Source organism: Rhopilema esculentum, chromosome 4 (assembly GCF_057945365.1).
Source record: "Rhopilema esculentum isolate cy_ngs chromosome 4, ASM5794536v1, whole genome shotgun sequence".
Taxonomy (NCBI): domain Eukaryota; kingdom Metazoa; phylum Cnidaria; class Scyphozoa; order Rhizostomeae; family Rhizostomatidae; genus Rhopilema; species Rhopilema esculentum.
The window spans coordinates 10,404,972-10,424,533 of NC_142818.1; the positions used below are offsets into that span (position 1 = coordinate 10,404,972).

Genomic DNA, 19,562 nt, shown 5'->3' on the forward strand with positions numbered 1-19,562 from the left:
GGCAAGCGGCACTGATTGGTCAATCTTTGCAGTCATGTGCTCGTGTTTCTGATTGGCCTATTTCGATCCACAACTGGGTATATATATTTCTTAGCGTAGAGTTTTCAATCTATGTTCTGACGTTTTAAACTTTAAAGAGTCTCGGACGAAAAGCTTTAGTTTACTAAATGTTTGCTTTTTTCAAAATTATAATATTTCCATCACATTTTGATTATATTTCTCGGGTCATCATATTTCAATCATAGAAATCCGTAGTGTGAACACTCTCAAATTTCTTGGATTGGTGATTAAAATAGGTTGATCATATTTCCATTATATAATTTTTTTCTGACTTTGGGTCAGGTTAACTGCACTGCCATCCAATATCTTCAAAGATGACGACATTTCTGACCTATCCTAGAAATACACGAGTCTCCTTCTCTGGGAAGGCAAGAATGCCACAATTCATGCGCACCGCAAAGGTGTCACAACTCATCCGCAAAAATCTTCTATAGTCGCCTCTGTTAGCAAGTTGAAACTCTTTTACTAAATTTTGATATAAAGCCCGTTCTTCTCTTTTCTGTAGCCATGGCTTTACCCATTCTTTGCGTTTTCGTCTTCAAGTTGTTTTTCTGAGATGCTGTAATCTAATGGCACCGCAGAGAACTATTGCTGTAGCAGCGATCTTCTCAAAGGCATTTGTAACGACACCGCTCTCACTATCACTATCAGTTCCACTTTCGTGGTTTGTTTCAGCGAAACTTTAAATTTTTTAGAGTGTTTATACACCGGATTTCTTTGATGGAAATACGATGGCCTAAGAAACATGAACAAGTATGATGGAAATATGATAGTGTAAACTGGCCTTTTACATTCACAAAAATCAATAAGCCAGCTTAATTATTTCACTAAAATATTTCGAATTCTACTAAACTCATAGAGTGAACTTCAAGACACTCCCATTAAGTGCTGCCGCCCTAGAATGTTAGGAGAGTGGGCCGCAGGCATCTTTCAAAACCAGGCGAATGTCCCCACCCACAAGTCACAACCACACCCAACAACCCCTTCATTTGTGTTGAAAATTCTCGGTTGTGTGTCTGAAATCATTCATATTATTCACCAACTCAGAAAGACAGGTAGCAAATTGCACATTCACAACAAATTTATATAGAATAGAATTCACCAAATCAAAAATTTGTTTGCTCGTTAAAGAACGCTGAGCTCTAGCAATCTCTCTGGATTTTAAAAAGAAGGGCTGAGCCCTCGAGTTCATCTCCACGGCACCCCTGCTTCTAAACTTACTCATAGCGAAATTCAAGTCCAACAGGCTTCAGATACTTTTCAATTGCTTCATCCATTCGCTTATTCATCTCTTCAGTGAAGTAATTCTTCCAATCTCCTACCTCCCCTTTCCGAATGAAGCTCCCTTCTTTCTTCAACATCTTTCCATTTTGAAAAGCTTCTAAATTCACAGAATTGTTCTCTTTCATTTTCTTGAAGCTCAAGTGATCAACCAAAATCCCAACTTGCTCTTCTGCGATTTCCTTCCCCAGAAATTTTGCCACCTTTCTGATATTGCCAGCCAAATCAGCTTTTAGTTCTTCATAGAACAATATGCAAACATTTGGATGGTTTCTTTGCTTCCATAATTGTTGGATGTGTTCAAAATATGACGTGTAAAGTAACAGGCCATCCATGAATAGATCAAAGTAGGTTTCAAAATCCCCATTGTAATCAAAAACTCCAATTAACTTTTCGTGATGGTAATACGAGACTACTGTATCTTTTGGATTTCTCAAACATATCACAACCCTGCTTTTGTCGATAAAGTGGCCTGGAAAATGGCCAAATGGAAGGTGAGATTTCAAAACTCTCGGTGAATCCATCGTAGCTAACTTTTCGAAGTAACCATCAAGGTGAGGACGAACATCATCTAGAAAGTCTGCAATAACTGGTGTTTCCAAAAAAGGGATTCTTTTCTGCCCTGAAACTGTTTTGGCCTTGTCTATGTCACAGTTGTTCTGTAGGCACCAGACGAGCTCTTGTACCCAGGTTGTGCCAGTTTTCAGAAAGCCAAAAACATAAACGTCTTCTGAGCGCGCTTCCCAATTCTTATATCGATCCTTGAATTTCTCATAGGCCTTTGGCAAAATGCAGTTTCCAGGCATTGCTTTAATGTACCTCCGTCCATATTTAACGAATGGAGTTGGGTAAACCTTCTTCAACCGCTCAGTGTCACTGTCAGATAGTGGCACAAGCTCAACGGTCGCCATCCTGACTGCAAATCTTGTAATGTCATGGCAGTGATGTCTTACATGTTTACTATTGTTTCGAGTTGACCTTTGTAATGTACTGTGTAATAAAAAACGCTTATGCATAAACCTTTATGAATCTGAGGCTTTTAAAAGAATGTCATATCTCAGGCTTATCATACTTGGGAAAATACCAATAGCATAAAATCTACCGCAAATAATTTGGGCTTTTATTATCTCATCGAAATAGAGGAGAACATCAAAAACCAACATAAAAATGTTTTTATCTGCCTTCATTGTTCCATATCTTCATACTAAGAATTATTTTTAAGACCATTAAGTTTTGTAAACCATTTGAGTTGCAGGATTGATTTGCTGATAATAACTGTTCTGTGCGGTTTTGCTAACACGAGGAAAAAATCTCCAAAAATATATTGTTCATTCTTCAAATTGTTTATCTGAGGCTACACAACTTCTGAGGTTCCCTGCGAAGTTATTCTTATTTTGAACAAATTAGAAGAAAGAAGCATGTAAAATTGTGAATAAAGGAGATGCCACGATAGCAGACTGCTCGTACGGTCAGGTAAGAAAATATTGTTTTTGATCATATCTTTGAATTCAGTATGGCACCAATAATTAGTGCTAATAAAGATTATAAATTATGTTATTTGACGAAGAAGAAATAGCTATGTTGGATCAAACTAGAAGGAAATATTATTAAAGCCACGGGAACGCAACCGAGAAGAGGATTTAACTCACTCCAACTAGACATGGAATTTTGCATAATCATCTAGCAACCTGCCTAACCTAAATTTTTAAAGTTCAAATCATAAAAGTAAAAGCCAGTGATCATTTTAAGCCTTGGGAACATTCTGGCAAATTACCGGAAGTTGCGTTTCCGGAAGCATGAAAAATGCACGGTCAGCAAAATTTTGGGTGTGGCTGTTGTTATGGCTGTTGAAACTTTCGTTTTGTCAAACAACTTTTGACAACTTGTGCATGTTACGATAATAGCATTTACGATAATAGAAGTTTTATAAAAGTACACCATTCGAAATGCTGAGTACGGTGAAATACATATTAAGCTTCAAAAGTGCCCCCAAAAGCTATTTTTAAACTGAGGTACTGGCATCCAGTCCTCTTTTAGTTATAGCACAACAACGTTTTAACTTTGCAAGCTTTAAAACTGAAACCTTTTTTTCTGGCGTAATTTGATGCGCTGAATAAAATGAGATGCACAGCTTTAAAAATTGCACTAGAGCAATTTTTAGACTACTTACTTGTACACAATTCTTTATTGGGTCTTGCACTTCAGCTTTGTAATCATAGAAGTTATACGACTGAAACGCTGTTTCTTGGCTTAATCTGAAGTGCTAGATAAAATAAAATCCAGTCTAATTACAAAGTCGAGTCTGCGAAACAAAGACATCAACTTCATGCTATTATCATAACATGCACAATTCTGCTGCTATAACGAAACTTAAGATGTGACATAATTGCAAATTAATGGGACAAGTTGCTGCTTATTTTCCTTGTTTATGCAGAAACTCTTGCCACTGGGTATCTTGAACCATGTGTTGACCAACGGACTGAGCCTGTGCAGCAATTCAGCGTTTTATCCTTGTGCAATCTTTAACACTTTTAGTTACGTAGTTATCAAGCATTATGCTGATACAGATGCCATTTGGTGGAAATACCGTGAATACCACTTGAAGACAATGGTTTGAAATGGGATGAAGAGCAAGATGTTCTGATGCCTCATTGGTTCACTGGAAGACGAATGCCACCTTCTTTTGCAAGCAGATGGACGAAGAACAGGATCATAGTTGACTCACAAAATTCTGCACAATCTGAAAGTGAAGATTCACCGAAACCAAAAAGGATGAAGAAATGGAATATTAGAAAGCAAGCTAAAAATGTTTTTCATTGTAAATAGTTCAGAGATTCTAATGAAGGCGACGGTGATGACGATGGAATCGCACGCATAAAAGATGAGTCTGCGACTGATGAAATGCCAATTGAAGCTGTGGCATCTGCCAACGAAAGCGAACGTGAAGTTTCAGATTTCTTGTCCAGTGACGATTCGTGTGATGAGTGGCTACCATGATAACACAAAGAGAAGTAAATGAGGCAGCTAAGGTTTGATATACAAGAGCTCTATTCATTACATTTTGCGTATTCGACGTAATATCATTTCTGTATATCAACTGTTTAGTTGGACGACGCGACTTTAAGCCAGAATTTTGCAAATGGCAGCTAAATCACTCCATCGTTAACCTTTGACAGCTTGCCATCCCTAAACCGTACGTCAAATGGCAAGGGTCTTTTAGAATTTCCTTCTCAGTTTTTGATTTCCTATCGAGTGATACCATTGACATCAAAAACTTTTGAGATTGATTTTTTCAGACGGGGAAAATATGACGTCATCATTCACTTGACTTAGAGACCACGCCCAAAATGACACCTGGTGGTTTTCGATCCTCCTTTTCATACTGAATTCAGATCGAGTGAAAAATTTGTGATTAGGCAGTTTGCTGGATTGTTACAGCTATTTCCCTGCCCAAATGGTCCTGATACAGGATGCAGGGAAACGTACTCAATGATTATGATACCGGGGCTGACTAAAGACCCGAGGGTCCGTGGTTCAAGCCCCTGGCATGATCAAACTTTCACCCAGAGTCACCCAGAGCGAGGAGAGTCACCAGCTCTCTGTAATTCCAGGCATAAAAACCACGAGGTGTGGTCATATCGAGAGGAAGGACCAGGACACTGCTCGATAAGCATAAGCTTTTCAGTGTCCTAAAAACTACCTTCGGATGCTAGGTAGAAGCAAACAAACAAACAAACAAACAAGGTAATAGAATATCTGTAATTCTGTAATATCTGTAATAGAATATCTGGAAAATTAGACACCATTATGTCAATCAGTAATGTTAAGGAAGTAGCAAGTATTTTAAAATTTTTTCGGATATGCACAAGATGAAAGTAACCAGCAAGTAACCATGAATTTTATTCAAAATTATCCTTCCATGGGAATTTAGGTAATACGCCGAAAGAGGTAATAGCATTTTAATAGCTTTGTAAAAAATAACAAAAGGTTTGGGGAGGGGTTCAAAGTGACCATTGGAAGCAATGGTTACAAATTATCAAATTTAACTTATTAATGGAAAAAACATAATAATAAAGAATAGTTATGAAAAAGGTTGTTGCTAGCATCGATAAACGAGTGTGAGAATATCAAAAATTCTTACCTGCAATAACGCAATAATTCTGGTTTATTGGTTGTTGATAATTGCAAAAACTGACACTCGTTTACAATGTTATTGATCTCTCGGGTTGATTCGTTTTTATTCATGCAGATTGACAATGGTTTACAGACATTCGTGATCATTTGAGCTGATTCGCGACGACTTTCGCAGCTTTATTGTGACTCGCGATGATTCTTGATCACTCACACTGATTCACGATTATCGATTAACCCTGCTTCATGGTGATTAATGCTGATTCAAAGCGATCTGCAGTCATTCACAAAGTTTCATGCAGATTGCCAGCAGTATCAAACAGCTTCGCTAAGAATTGGAAATTTTATCGAACAGAAAACCTTAATTCCCACAATATAGCCATTTCTTCCATTGTACGAATACACAATTGCCAAATTGCTAGCGCTGCAACTTCCTTCGAAGCTGTGCCAACTCCTCTTTTGGCAAGGCCAGAAAATTCTCTAATTACATAAAGATGACATAATTTTGTATCCAAAAGCAATAGAAAGCGGGAAACTAATTAGAGGAAAATGGGAATTCTTCGTATAACATTCTGTTACGGAAACCTTCATATATAACGAGGGTAAGCAGTGCCGTCGGGACGAAATTCATATTAGGGGGCTGCCCATTGTTTTCTTTCTCATTCAGTACACTGTTATAAAGGAAACATACTAAAGTTTGACGATTATTGGGGGGCTCCAGCCCCCCCGGCCCCCCGGTTCCGACGGGCCTTGTAAGACTGCGCTAGTTCTGCGGGGTTCCCGAAAAATTTTAATATGCTAAAGACTTCTAAATACTAATGAAGTTACTCATAGCGAAATTCAAGTCCAACAGGCTTCAGATACTTTTCAATTGCTTCATCCATTCGCTTGTTCATCTCTTCAGTGAAGTAATTCTTCCAATCTCCTACTTCCCCTTTCCGAATAAAGCTCCCTTCTTTCTTCAAGATCTTTCCATCTTGGAGTCCTTCTAAATTCACAGACTGATTTTGTTTCATTTTCTTAAAGCTCAAGTGATCAACCAAAATCCCAACTTGCTCTTCTGTGATTTCCTTCCCCAGAAATTTTGCCACCTTTCTGATATTGCCAGCCAAATCAGCTTTTAGTTCTTCATAAAACAAAAGGCAAACATTTGGATGATTTCGTCGCTTCCAAGCTTCAATGGTGTATTCAAAATATGGCGTGAAAACCACCAGGTTATCCATGAAGAGTTCGAAGTAGGTTGCGAAATCACCGTTGTAGTCATGCACGTGAAGTAACTTTTCATGGTGGAAAAATGACACTATTGTGTCTTTTGGATTTCTCAAACATGTAACAACCTTGCTTTTGTCCACCAAGTTGTCAGGAAAATGGCAAAAAGGAAGGTGAGATTTCAAGACTCTCGGTGAATCCATGGTCGCTACCATTTCGTAGAAACCTTCAAAGCGGGAACGAGCCTCATCTAAAAAGTCAACAAAAACTGGTCTTTCCAAAAAAGGGACTCTTTCCATAGCTGCAATGGCTTTTGCCTTGTCTATGTCACAGTTGTTCTGTAGGCACCAGACGAGCTCTTGTACCCAGGTTGTGCCATTTTTAGGAAAGGTAAAAACATAAACATCTTCTGAGCGGACGTCCCAGTTGCTAAATCGATTCTTGAATTTTTCATAGGCCTTAGGCAAAATGCAGTTTCCAGGCACAGTTCTCACGAACCTTTGTCCCAATTTAACGAATGGGGTTGGGTAAACCTTTTTCAACCGCTCAGTGTCGCTGTCAGAGAGTGGCACAAGCTGAATATTCGCCATTATTCTTGCTGAAGAATAAATCGCATTACCTCATTAAACTGATAAGAAACAATGGCATACCTACACAACAATGTATTTATTGTCTATTGTTTGTTGAATTTCAAGGGTCCTCGAAATTAGAGAAGCGTGACAAATTAGTACAATTGGTCAATCGTAAGTAAGAGGCGTCCTTTGTTACGAAATAAAAACTCACTGAAATAGAAACCTTGTTCTTTGTTTCGATAAGCCGATAATAAGTTCGGGGCGACTCTTCATTATTGGAAAAAATCGGTTATGCTTGGCTACGTAGAAGGAAAAGTGACCTCCTGCCAAACACAAAGACTTTATACGAACCGTTTGAGCTTTTCTGTCGATCGATAGCGGTCGAGTAGCCTGCGCGCAGACTCGCCTGGTTTTCCCAGAGGTGAATTTAGTTGAATGGATGAATTTTCCAATCAACTAAATTTCCAGTCAACTAGATTTATCTCTGGGAAAACCAGTCTAGTATGCGTGAAGGTTACGGTCGAGAGGCCTGCCAACCAATCGGATTCTGAATAAAATGGCATGTGATTAAGATTCTTTGAAATCAGGAAATGGAGAAACTAAAACAAACCTTGTGAATGTGTAGGCCTACAGTACATGTACATTCTATACCCTGCCGCGGTAAGGGTTATCATGGGAGGTGTTTAATCGATCTAGAACGAATCCTGACCGCCACACAGGCAAAGTAGGGTCATTAGGCCTAGCATCCTTTCCTTTGCCACACCCACTAGTTCTTCGAAAACATCTCTTTTTATCAGGGATCACAGAAGCCGCGGAGGGATTGAGGGGTGCTTTGTTTTCACAATTTTATTCAGTTTTTATTGAGAACGAATTTCCTTCCTTCTCGCGGATCTCACCTGAGCGGGCAGGCCCACTCTCCATAAAACGCAAATACAGAGAACAACGGAATGTATAGAGGGCACGAATCCCACTCGAGTTAACCAGCCCACTTAAGTGGGCTACTTACTTCATGTAAACAGGCCCTTAGTTGAACTATTACTGTACTTATGTGGTTTTAAAGGATTAAGGAAAAATATACTCTTAAACTCTTCTATATTTTATTTTTCTTATAATTATCTGCTGGGGGCAAAAAGATCTATTTCTGTAAAAATTTCGCAGCAGTTTCTCCATTTTTGGAAAGCTGAGCAGAGGCAGGGGTGCTTGCGGTGTACACTTTTCTCGTGATAATAGATTTTGATTCATAAACTGCAACGATCTGTATGAGTATGAACAAAAAAATATTGAGATTTCAAGATTTCTTTTCTAGAGTTCAAGTTTTCTTTTCTAGATTTAAAGATTTTCTGAACGATTTTAGGTTTTTAGTGAGATTTCTTAGATTTCATGATTTATTTAAAGATTTTGAGATTTCAGCAAATTTTAAAGAGATTTTAGGTACTTTTTTGACAATTTGTGGAAGGTGCACGAGGTTTTTAGAAGTGATCCACCCCTCGGTATTTCTGCTTTCATTTTACACAATTGTAGCTTCAGCTTTACAGTAAAAAGTTTACATGTATGATTTTATCAACAACCTTTAAAAACAATTTCTAAATCAATAAATATTACTAATTCCTATTTTCCTTTCCGAGAATTACTTTCTGTCAAACAGATTCGCAGCCTGACAATCGACGTCAATCAAGAGCGGTCGACAGGCAAAATGAAACTGGTCTGCCGGCGCGGATTATCGATCGAAAACAATCAATTGAAGCGGTTTCTGTTAAGCAGAAACTGGTTTTTAAAGGCAATCAACATATAGTAAAGGGCAATTTTCGATCCAAAATTCAGTGCGTGTGATTCCACTCGTGCGCTCTGTGATTTGTTGATATTGATTGACAGGTGAAGTCATGGTAAATAGGCCAAAAGTTAGGTTTAATTCAAAAACTTAGGGTCTCCATCCTTGAGACGCCCCCTAAAAAATTTGTTCTTTGTATTTTATTTCATATAAAGTTGAAGCTGGAATTCTGGTCCATTCACATCCAAGTTGCTTCAAATATTTAGCTGATGTGATGTATGTACATATTTATTTCCTTAGTTATTTCCTTTTCATTTGTTATACAGTAGATTCGATTTAGATTAGTTGTATATGTATATAACCATATATATATATATGTATAGCTAGAAATAATACCGAATTAAAATAAGGTTACAAACAAAGAAACAAACAAAGTTTGGCGCCAACGTCCCCACGCAAGCGCATTGACTTTCAGTGAGTGGGCTAGCCCGCCTGATTGCGTTTACATGGATAATTTCCATCCCACCTGACGCGGATCCCACCTCTCCTTCTCGCGGATCTCACCTGAGCGGGCTGGCCCACTCTCCATAAAACGCAAATACAGAGAACAACGGAATGTATAGAAAGCACGAATCCCACTCGGGTTAATCAGCCCACTTCAGTGAGCAGCTAGATCAGTGAGGATATGATGAGCCGGTTCAAGAGGCCCAAAGGATGTATGATATCAGTCTTAAAACATAAAACATGGAAAACATTTTGATTAGCATGCTTTGCTTTACTGTTTTTCTAATGCTGATAATTAGGGGGGGGGGGGGTTACCATAGTGGTCTAGTGTTGGTCAACGAAGTATGAAAGCAATGAGAAAAAAATGAGAAATGAAAAAAATGCAAAGCCAATAACTCGGTATGCCAATTAGTTTTGGCAGGTATAGCATATCGAAATATGAGGCATAGATAGTTCAAAAGTGTCAATGAAATGGCATTATGAACTACGGGAGCATCTTGGGTTCTAGGCAAAGCAAACAAGACTGAAGAATTACAAATTTCATTTCAAAATTCAAATATGTTTATTGAGAGAAAATACTATAAAATCATCTAGAGCAAGTCCCAATTCTACTTTAGTAATCAAAAATACGATGTCGAACGGACTAGTTATGTATATTTGATACAATTGGTAGTTAATAGCACCAGAATACATTGACATTGACCAGAATACAGAATGCATTGAACGATACAAGCTAGTGCTAAAATAATCGTGTAGTTACTGTTAACCTTACTTTTCATCATTCAGGCAAAAGTGGAATGGAAAAGAAAACCAGCATTGTTTGTCCCTCACCCTTTTCCACAATTTCTATGCACAGAATTTGTTGGTGTGACGTGTGTAAAATATCGTATGAATCGAAAACTCTTTTAAAGTTAGGATTTTCTTTGTATTGATATGACAGGCACCGCGGAGCGTTGTGAAAAGTAGGGGTCTGAAAAAAATGGGGGGGGGGGGGGGGCTAAAACCGTATAAAAAGAGACTTTTCTGGTAGTTTGATACTTAATATTTGGCATTCTTTGCAAAAAGTGCCTGCATGATGGTGTTATTAAATGCATCTGGTGAGTATCCTCATATTATGCTTAAAATCCAACTAATAATAATCAATAATAGATTCAATTGGAAAAAGTTACTTGCTTCGCGTGAACGCGTTTAGACCGATTCTTGAAGCCTCCTATATTCATGAACACTACCCCTCTCTGTGTAGGTCTTTGAGGAGCTTTCTTGAATCTTACGCTTTTTCGACGGATTTTCGGCCTCTGTTGTTTCGCTTCCAACGAGAGCCGCCGCATCTGCGAGTAGTTGCTGGTCTTCGTCATTCGATTCACTAGATATAGGCTTGCCATATCCTCCTCCGCCAGGGCTTTCTAATCGGAAACAGTCCTGTAACATAAAGCGATCGCATGTATCAATAGCTGATCAACGAATCCCTAACAAGATTTTAAAACCCAGTTACATGCCAAATAAATTTTGTCTAAAGAAGTAAGCTCTTATATACTGGCTCAATCACAGTTCATTTGAAAAATCGAACGATGTTTAAAAGATTAAATCTTAAAATCAGACCATGGCGGAATGATTCAATTTTCCAATAAATTTAAAAGTTGTGCTTTAGTAATTAACATAGGATAAATCTTCTTTCAGAAACTCGATTTCTGCAAAACCAAACTCTGTTTGAAAAATTGCTTTGAATTTTACAATACCCTGAATAAAATACATTTAGTATATTAACTAAGATAATGTAAAGCATTTTTGTGAGCTTCTTAACCGATACAAGACTTCAACTAAACTTAACCAAATAGCTGAGCATAAACAAAACACTGTACGATAAGGCTGGTACATTAAATTGACTCACCCCAGGAAGGACTGGAACAGAGGCTTTCCCTTGCAAGTTGATCACTCTGTTGTCTGATTTGATCAGGAAATTTTGACCCCGTTTTCCTGGTAGTCCACCTGATAGAAAACAGAATCAAAATGCAGAAACAAACTGCAGCAACAAGACGTAGAATTTTTACAAAAGGCAGTAAATTTAACAAAAGCAGTTATAAATCTGACCAATTCAAAATAATGCCCAATATTTTAAAGAAAAAATATTTTGTTGCACATAGCGACAAGAGAACATGGGGGTCATACAGTCAATAACCGTAAAGAAAGCCAATGAAACAAGATTGTCACACCCAAACCGCACCCTGCTTTCTTTGCCCGGAGGAAGAACTAACCCTTTTCTGGACTCTAGCAGCGCAAAGATAGCAATTTCAAAAACCTAGTTTGTATCTCAGGAACGAAAATTGGAAACAATTTATTCAGGCTTTCTGTTTCGAAAAATTTTACTTTGGCCATCTTCCCCGGAAAGATTATAGAACTGTGAATAATGTAGCCAGTGTCCCAGGCCCCGAACTTGAAAGTAGAGTTAGGGGTCTGGAGCACAGGCTAGAATAATATTGGTCTTTTCTTTAAAGCGGCTTTATCATAAACATATAAATTCAAAAGCCAAGATAAGAGATTAATTAACACGCAAATATACCTTCAAGTCCATATGGCCTAAAAGCTCTTCTTTCTGACAAAATTGATAACGTCAAATCTTTCCTGAAGTAAAGCTCTCTTATAATTCCATCCCCACCAGAGAATTCACCTTTACCTCCAGTTCCTTTGTTCAAGGAAAACTGCCTAAGCATCACAGGATATCTAAAGAAGAAAATAGTTGTTTAAGCAAAAATTCGTCATTCGCTTCTCTTGAGAACCAATTTCATGACATTGCTGGCATCATTCTAGTCAGTTCTGTATCTAATGGAAATAGCCTGAATAATCTCAGTTGCATTTATCAATTGTGTAATGAGAGCTTCTCAGGGAAGTCAATAAATGATGAGAATTCCACATTATATCTTGCAGTACAAAACAAGCAAAGATCACACACGGTATTCGTATTTTCCTAGAAATTCTTTCAATTATTGCGATACTTTTTTTAATTTCCTCGTATTTTTGGGAATTGTAAGTATTTATCAGGACATTCGCGCTCCCGTTCCCAGCCTACCAACACATGCTGGATGGCAGCAATTACGGCCTTTTCAAATGCAATAATCGTTCCAGTTTCATTATAGATCAAGGAGGATTATTGACCAAGGTTTAAAAGATAACTGCTGATAGCAAATAGAATACGCGCCCATACCTTCGTTCAAGAATTTCTGGGTCTGTGATACGCGTGTTTGTCATATGGGTGTGTACACCACCACGACCATGCCAACCTGGCCCCTAAAACAAATGGACAACTTCAAACATTAAACTACCAGAAAAATTCTGCATGATAAAGCACGGGTTCAAAAATAGTTCAATGCAGAGCTTTAAACCCCCCCCCCTCCGCAAAGCTTCTACGTTTCCCCATACCATGGCTATACTTTCCCATTTGTTTTTTCATATTTTTTCGCAGAATCCCTTTCCATCTCGAAAGAACATGCCACTAAGAAGGCTCTTTTAAAATGGCAATTTGTGGCATAAAATTTATCACTTTAGGCAAGCATCAGTTTGACCTAGGCCGCCCTCTCTTCTTGGGAATATGTGATAGTTTCTTTTTTTTTATATTCACATAAAATGTTTACAAAACATACACAAATTTACCAGACGATACCACAGGGAGCATGGGAATACATAGCAACCCTGTGGTAATTTACATTCAACATTTAACACTAAATTAACTACAATTTAAAGATACAAAATGAACGAAAAGAAGGAATAGAAACTATTTTTAGAAAGAGGAGAGGAGAGAGGAAATATGTTGTTTGTATTACCAATTTATTCAAAACGTTTAGAGGCCTGAATATATTTTAGCGTTGCAGCGAGAATTTTCGAATTTGATTCGAGTGGTAATTCTTCGTGGCCATAGAGGATGATTTTTAGCAGATCTTCATTTGAAAGATTTATCAGACCATGAGGCAACAATATCGCCTTTACACTGTGGACGAGATCACATCTATCTACGTTATAATTATGGCAGAGCAGGAAATAGTGCTCCGTGTCCTCAACACCGTCATTTATCGGGGACAAAGGGTTCAAAGTGTCATTAAAATTTTGCTTAAATTTATGGAAATTTAGCTTACTGAGTCCAACACGTAACTGCGTTAAGATGGATAGGCCATTTGGGTCATGAATATTGTAGACTGGTTTAGGAGGTGAATGGATAATGGAAAACAATTTTTTCTGGAAAACATTTACCGAGGTCGATTGCCTAATCTCAGGCTCGAGCTTTTCCCATTCCAACAAGCAGTTGGGATAGAAGCTTAATCAAAAACTGTTTGTTCTTGCACTCATTGGCCCAATCGTAATTGCGTCTGTCAAGATCATAATTAGATTCTTAAAGATTGGGAATTTGATGTCTCATATAGTCTGGTTTTAGGTTGTTAACTATTTATAGAAGAGGATGAGACGTCTACTCCATCTTCGGAGGTTTAACGATTCCCACCCAAGCTTATCATACAGCTTCTCACGAGAAGTACCTTTCCAAGCACCTGTCACTGCTAGTGCAGCAGAATACTTGGTAGATTCAAGTTTTTTCCATTTGATTGGTTAGGGTGACGCGATGGCTGAACTCGCAAATTTTGCTTGGTGTATGATATATGACGTCACCGTAATCGAAATTCGGTCGAACATACAGTTTATATATTTCATTTAGGGTATTCTGTGGTAAATATTCCTCGTCTGCACTTTGAAATAATGGCTTTGATGTGACTGGAAAAGGACGGTTTTGAGTCTAATATAATTCCAAGATGCTTTTGCTCCAGGACGTTCTTGACAGGGACATCATTAAAAAGTATGGGAGGGTGATTTACTGGACATCTTTTTTTAGAAAGTCACCTCCACCGCTTGCTTAATTGGATTTGGATTAAAGGACATTCTCCATTGAAGAGCCCAATGATTAGTTTCTTTCGAAGCTTACGAAACTTAAAACACCTTTGAACATGATCATGAGAGCAACTGGAAGCTTGAACCCTGGACCCAGACGAAGACACGCTATTAGACCATTCGCATCTCGTGCTCTTCCTATTTATGCTCCTGCATGGCATACATTTAAACAACTCACAGCGCCAGCACCACCAGCGACTGTCTCACAATATCCAAGCTTGTCATCACCAAACGTAGTGACGCCCATGCAACCCTGCAAAGTTAAAAATGCAAAGAAACAGAAATAGAAACTGAAGAAGAACCTACAGCTCCAGCTCCGCCTGCTACTGTTTCGTAATATCCAAGATCTTCGTCTCCAAATGTCGTATTATTCATACAGCCCTGTTGGTATCAAAAAGTATCTACATGCTCTTTTATTCAATAACGATGACAAAAAATCCGGGAAAATGTGCCCGAATTCCCCATCTGTCGCAAGCATACAGTTAGCACCAGGCTACAAAACCTACTCTTGTTAGTGCATAAAGAAAGGAATTTTGAAATTGGGGCCTCAACTTTATCTCTGCCTGAGTAAAAGCAAGATATCTGGTAAAAGTTGTAAATAACTGGGAGGATGAAACCAGCTGATAACCCATTTATGAATTTTTCGCATTTTTGGCAAAAATTGTGGGGAATAAAACCCTCCCCTACTCCGCGGTGCCTAAATTGTTGATACTGTATTGGAAAAAATCATGTTCAAACAAGGTACACGTTAGATAATGGTAACCCCATAAATAGGGAAGCATCGAGAGTAGAAGGACTTCGAAAAGAGTTGGGCTAAATAGAAGCCTTACGGTAGGATTGTGTATCAGAAATAACAGGGATGAAACAGGATTCCGTTGAATTAAGTTAAAGCCTTTGAATATAACATACCTGTGAAGCAGCACAAGTTCCAAATGCCTTGAAAATTACGTCGACAACTCGCTGGCAAGTTAAGACATTGCCACCAACAACTGCTGCAGTTTCAGAAGGATCAATCAAACTGCCTTTTGGAATGACAACCTCAACCGGGGCCAAGCATCCCTGAAGGAAGCAAACAGGACACGTTTTCAGTTTGAAGGTTTGCTTGTCTCACTAATCAAAATCACTGTTTACAAGAGTGCCATAAAGTGCTCGATGCCGTATAAGCAGAACTGTACACTCTTAGGACGATTCTAGGACTCTGGTGTATAGAATAGGACGATTCTAGGATGTGATCATCAAGAAAAAGATGTCTCTGTGGAACTAAATGGACTTTGCATGAACTTTAAAGGAATATGCAGGTAATTTGTCCATATCATGTCGATTCATGGCCCTAGGCCTCCTTAATATATCGGGGCAGACACAAAAATAACTGCTTGCAAAAATGTGATTGGGTCAAGGCAGTGATACTAAAGTTCGTGGTGAAAACGAGCCCATTGGTGTTTTGGTGCAGTTTATTCAAAAAGAGATCATTGGTGTTAATCCTCTTCTTCATCGAATGTAGAAATGAATTATTTCCATCTCTACGTACTGATATTACTGATGCATCAGTACTGAATGATTTTAATCAAACAAAACCTATTGAATTTATTTATTTAACAGGTATGTATTCAAAATTTTGTCATTAAAATTTTCTGTTAATTTTAGTGCAAAAAATGTTTCATAAAGGGGAGGACACTTAGTTAAATATTGGGGGCGGGGGCAAGCCTATTGTTTTGATGAGATGACGTCACAATTCCCATTGTTTTAGAACAAAAGACCATTGATCTTCACATAACTATTATTTATCAAAGAAAGCGTGCGACAAAAGATTTCATATGGCCTAACCTGATTCAAAGGCACATCATGGCCGACCATACATCGAAGACAATATATTAAAGCTGACAGCGTAACAGCTCTCGGGGCATTGATATTACCCCAAACTTCGTGGCCGGTTCCAGTAAAATCGATCTTTGCTGTACCCTGAAGAAAAATAGAATCTTTGTATAAACTAATAACTCGATGGTCTCTGGTTAGAGAATTGAAAGTTGTTAGTTGTGTAATTGATTGTGACATGATAACTAAAAGAGCAACAAATTAGAAAAAGGTGAGCTAAGGCAGTCAAATAACAGACCTCAGTCTCGTTGATCGAGATTTTGAGCTTGATTGGTGAACCATCGTCCATGTAATCAATAGCTGATAAGTCAGTCTTTCCAGTTCGGGCCTAAAAAAGAATTTTTCAGAGGGGGATAATTAATAGCTAGATATTTAGAATTACATAACTCATTTGTCTATTGTACGACAAAGCCTGGAACACTGTAATCTATAAAATGGTAAACGCAGTAAAACCATTAGATTAAATTCATTTTTCATAAAAAACTACATAGATGAGAAAAACATTGTGGTAACTAAAGTTCGTTGAGTTCGTTGCCAACTCGTAACATTGTTGCTGATTATAGAAGCTTTAGGGAATTAAGAATGCCAATTGCAATGCCCATTGAGACTGTGTCTTCTAATTGACTATATTCATTACTTGTGACGATGAATAATTCTCAGCTGTCGATTCCCAAAGGCATTAAAACAGCCCATTTGCCTCAATATTAGACTAGCAGTAAGGGTTTACAAATATCCCAAAGGGCTTAACAATACTTGAAATCTACCTACATTTATGCCACAAAAAACTCACTTTGGTTTTCTTTGCAATCTCTTTCAACATTTCCCTTACAGCAAGCTCTGCGTTTTCCTGCAAACGATTATAAGGAAATCAAACTTATTAAAATACCTACAACAGCCCTCTCTAATTTTTCTTTTTCTATCAGATTGTATATTTTAAATAGAAAACCATCCAAGGATTAAAAAAATCTTGCCTTAACATAAACTTATCTGATACTCTGGGGTGTTTCTAATAAAAGGTAGGTGTCGGATTATTATTAAGAGAACGAGACGAGAAGTTGTCATACTGGCAAATCCAAGAAAAAGATTCTTAAACGTGCTTATTTTGTTTGGAGGACATGACCAAACAGAAGAAGTAACACGATTTAATGGAAGATACAGAAGATACAGGACTCGTATTCCTAGCAACAAGAGTCGTTATAGAATTTAACATAGCAATGTTCTTGAAAGGAACTTTTTCTATAATTAGCTGATATGAGAACTACCTGCCTGAACCAACGTTTTTATGCAAACAATCTTTTGGTGGTACAAAACTTGAAAATGGCTAAGAACAAAGCAAACATTTAGTAAACTAAAGCTTTTTGTCTGACACTCTTCAGAGTTTAAAACGTCTGAACATAGATCGAAAACTCTACGCTAGGAAATATATATACCCAGTTGTGGATCGAAATAGGCCAATCAGAAACACGAGCACATGACTGTTGAGGTTGACCAATCAGTGCCGCGTTTTAATCTAATCTGGATGCACATAAGCCGATTATCAAGTCAGAATATCACGTCTATTTACTAAGTAACTACCTGTATGTATCCCATGTAATCTTGTACGACTTTTAATCCATACTCTCTTATCAAATCCTGGATTAGTTGGATTCCCTGAAAAATGAATCAAAATTACGCTAATAGCTGGCTCGCTTGAAATAAGAATAATAAAGCATTTCTTTAAAAACTTCCTTTAAAAACACCGACTCAGAGACACCCAGTATAGAGGATCGTCTCCAGAATAAATTTGGGATATAAAGAGCGTTCTAAACATTGGGTTCTAACTATACCTTTAAGTCTTCAGGGGAAAAAAATACCCGAAAATACACGTTTTGACTTAACAGTTCTTAGATAAATAGTTTCGTAACAGTCATTAAAATAAATAACGAGCTTTTTCGTTATCAGTACCGATTAATTTTTTAATAATTTTTTGCTTTTAGCAGCAAATTTCTTCAAAATCTGTTTTTGCTTTTAAACAAAAAATCGAATCTATAAAAAATTTCATATTTCTAGCAGAAATACATCCCTAATATTCACAGATTGCAAGGAACTAAGCATGCGGTAAAAGGCCTCCACTTTTTCGTCCAACCTTGCAGAGGGTACACTTCGTTAATGCACAAAACCGAACCGAATATTCCTGATACGGCAGAATGAAAGACAAAACAGATAGTGATGTTTCAAATCTTGTCATAGTCAGCTAAACGACGAACACGAACCTTTTGATTGGCAGCGACCTGAGCCCTCAGGTCAGATATGTTGTCACTCAGGTTGCGAGTGCCAGAGCTTCCTGGATGCTTCTTGGGTTCGTGTAGCAGAGAGTTTATCAATGCTGTTTAAAGAGGCAAAAGCACAAGACATTAAAGATAATGCTCATGATGCTATCTATTAGATAAACTGGAGGGTAACAAGTGCAGTACTAAAATTAACTGAAATGATAGCCGTCAAATGATATCACTATAAGCATGGTTTATAATATGACGTCATCTCATTTTTTGAAGTATACTCAAAGGTGGGATTCCACTGTGTACATAAATCTTCAAAACATACCATCTTCTTGAAACACTCCATTCTCCACCAATTTGAAAGACATGAAGACAGCACCCTCTTCAAAAATGGATTTGGAATGAGGAGGCATGGAACCTATAGAAACAAGATTATAAAATTCCAATACTGTGAATACAAGTCTCTTACTAGCTGTTAAGGTAGGATGGGGAGGTTATTAAAAAAAGTCTTTCTATAAGCAAAGTTTATTTGATTAGGGGAAAGCTTTTGTGTACAAGAAGAAAATCCTAACAAGTGATTTCAAAAGGTTTATGGATATGAAAATTTGTATTGAGAAATTGCAAGTAAAACAGCGCAACCAAGCTAGTCTAAAAAAACTGTTGTGCTTCTTCCTATAAGCAGTAGAAAAGATTAGCCGATTGGTTCCCTAACAATAGGTCTATTGTAAAGTCTAACCAATGGGAAATGAATGGCCAGTGAAATGCGTCGGGTTATAGTGTCTTTAACATAAAGGATACATTTTGAAAACAAACCTAACATATTGTAAATGTAATATTCAAAAATGCTTCTTTGGCAATAACTGTAAAATTAATTTCTATCATTTGAATAAAACAAATAAAATTCTGCCTAGCAACATCATCTGCTCAAACAAGCTGAAACGTAAGTTTGAGCATTCAGGCTATCACTTTTTACATCTTTCG

General features: G+C 37.7%; 3 protein-coding genes across 5 annotated transcripts in view; all 3 read right to left on the reverse strand.

The window, feature by feature from the left end:
• Positions 1-1,123: 1,123 nt before the first annotated feature.
• Positions 1,124-5,622, reverse strand: LOC135691342 (sulfotransferase 1E1-like). The gene is made up of 2 exons (XM_065209181.2): positions 5,483-5,622; positions 1,124-2,331 (listed from the first exon to the last, which is right to left on the reverse strand). The coding sequence occupies exons 1-2, from the start codon at positions 5,620-5,622 to the stop codon at positions 1,278-1,280; spliced, it is 1,194 nt and encodes a 397-aa protein (XP_065065253.2). The 3' UTR covers positions 1,124-1,277.
• A 674-nt stretch (positions 5,623-6,296) lies between these two features.
• Positions 6,297-7,271, reverse strand: LOC135691348 (sulfotransferase 1E1-like). Its single transcript, XM_065209188.2, has one exon. The coding sequence runs from the start codon at positions 7,269-7,271 to the stop codon at positions 6,297-6,299; it is 975 nt and encodes a 324-aa protein (XP_065065260.2).
• Positions 7,272-10,049: 2,778 nt separating this feature from the next.
• The window catches only part of LOC135691340 (5-oxoprolinase), a 56,368-nt gene continuing 46,855 nt past the window's right edge, over positions 10,050-19,562 (reverse strand). For 2 of the 3 annotated variants that reach the window (XM_089113655.1, XM_065209179.2), the window contains exons 29-40: positions 18,907-18,999; positions 18,576-18,688; positions 17,899-17,973; positions 17,114-17,170; positions 16,562-16,651; positions 16,276-16,410; positions 15,361-15,510; positions 14,758-14,832; positions 12,725-12,807; positions 12,083-12,243; positions 11,414-11,511; positions 10,050-10,944 (exon numbers count right to left, since the gene is read on the reverse strand). In XM_089113655.1, coding sequence (XP_088969781.1) covers positions 10,714-10,944; positions 11,414-11,511; positions 12,083-12,243; positions 12,725-12,807; positions 14,758-14,832; positions 15,361-15,510; positions 16,276-16,410; positions 16,562-16,651; positions 17,114-17,170; positions 17,899-17,973; positions 18,576-18,688; positions 18,907-18,999 — 1,361 coding nt within the window. In that variant the 3' untranslated portion in view covers positions 10,050-10,713. Of the gene's footprint in view, positions 10,945-11,413; positions 11,512-12,082; positions 12,244-12,724; positions 12,808-14,629; positions 14,705-14,757; positions 14,833-15,360; positions 15,511-16,275; positions 16,411-16,561; positions 16,652-17,113; positions 17,171-17,898; positions 17,974-18,575; positions 18,689-18,906; positions 19,000-19,562 lie in introns of all 3 variants that reach the window. The other variant, XM_089113657.1, reaches the window with a different exon arrangement.

Bases quoted from the DNA above. Each gene is read 5' to 3' on its own strand.
- LOC135691342 (XM_065209181.2), bottom strand. From the start codon at position 5,622: ATGATCACGAATGTCTGTAAACCATTGTCAATCTGCATGAATAAAAAC. The intron at 2,332-5,482 runs GTAAGAATTTTT...TTTATTACACAG, and splicing joins GAATTATTGCGTTATTGCAG to TACATTACAAAGGTCAACTC.
- LOC135691348 (XM_065209188.2), bottom strand. From the start codon at position 7,271: ATGGCGAATATTCAGCTTGTGCCACTCTCTGACAGCGACACTGAGCGG.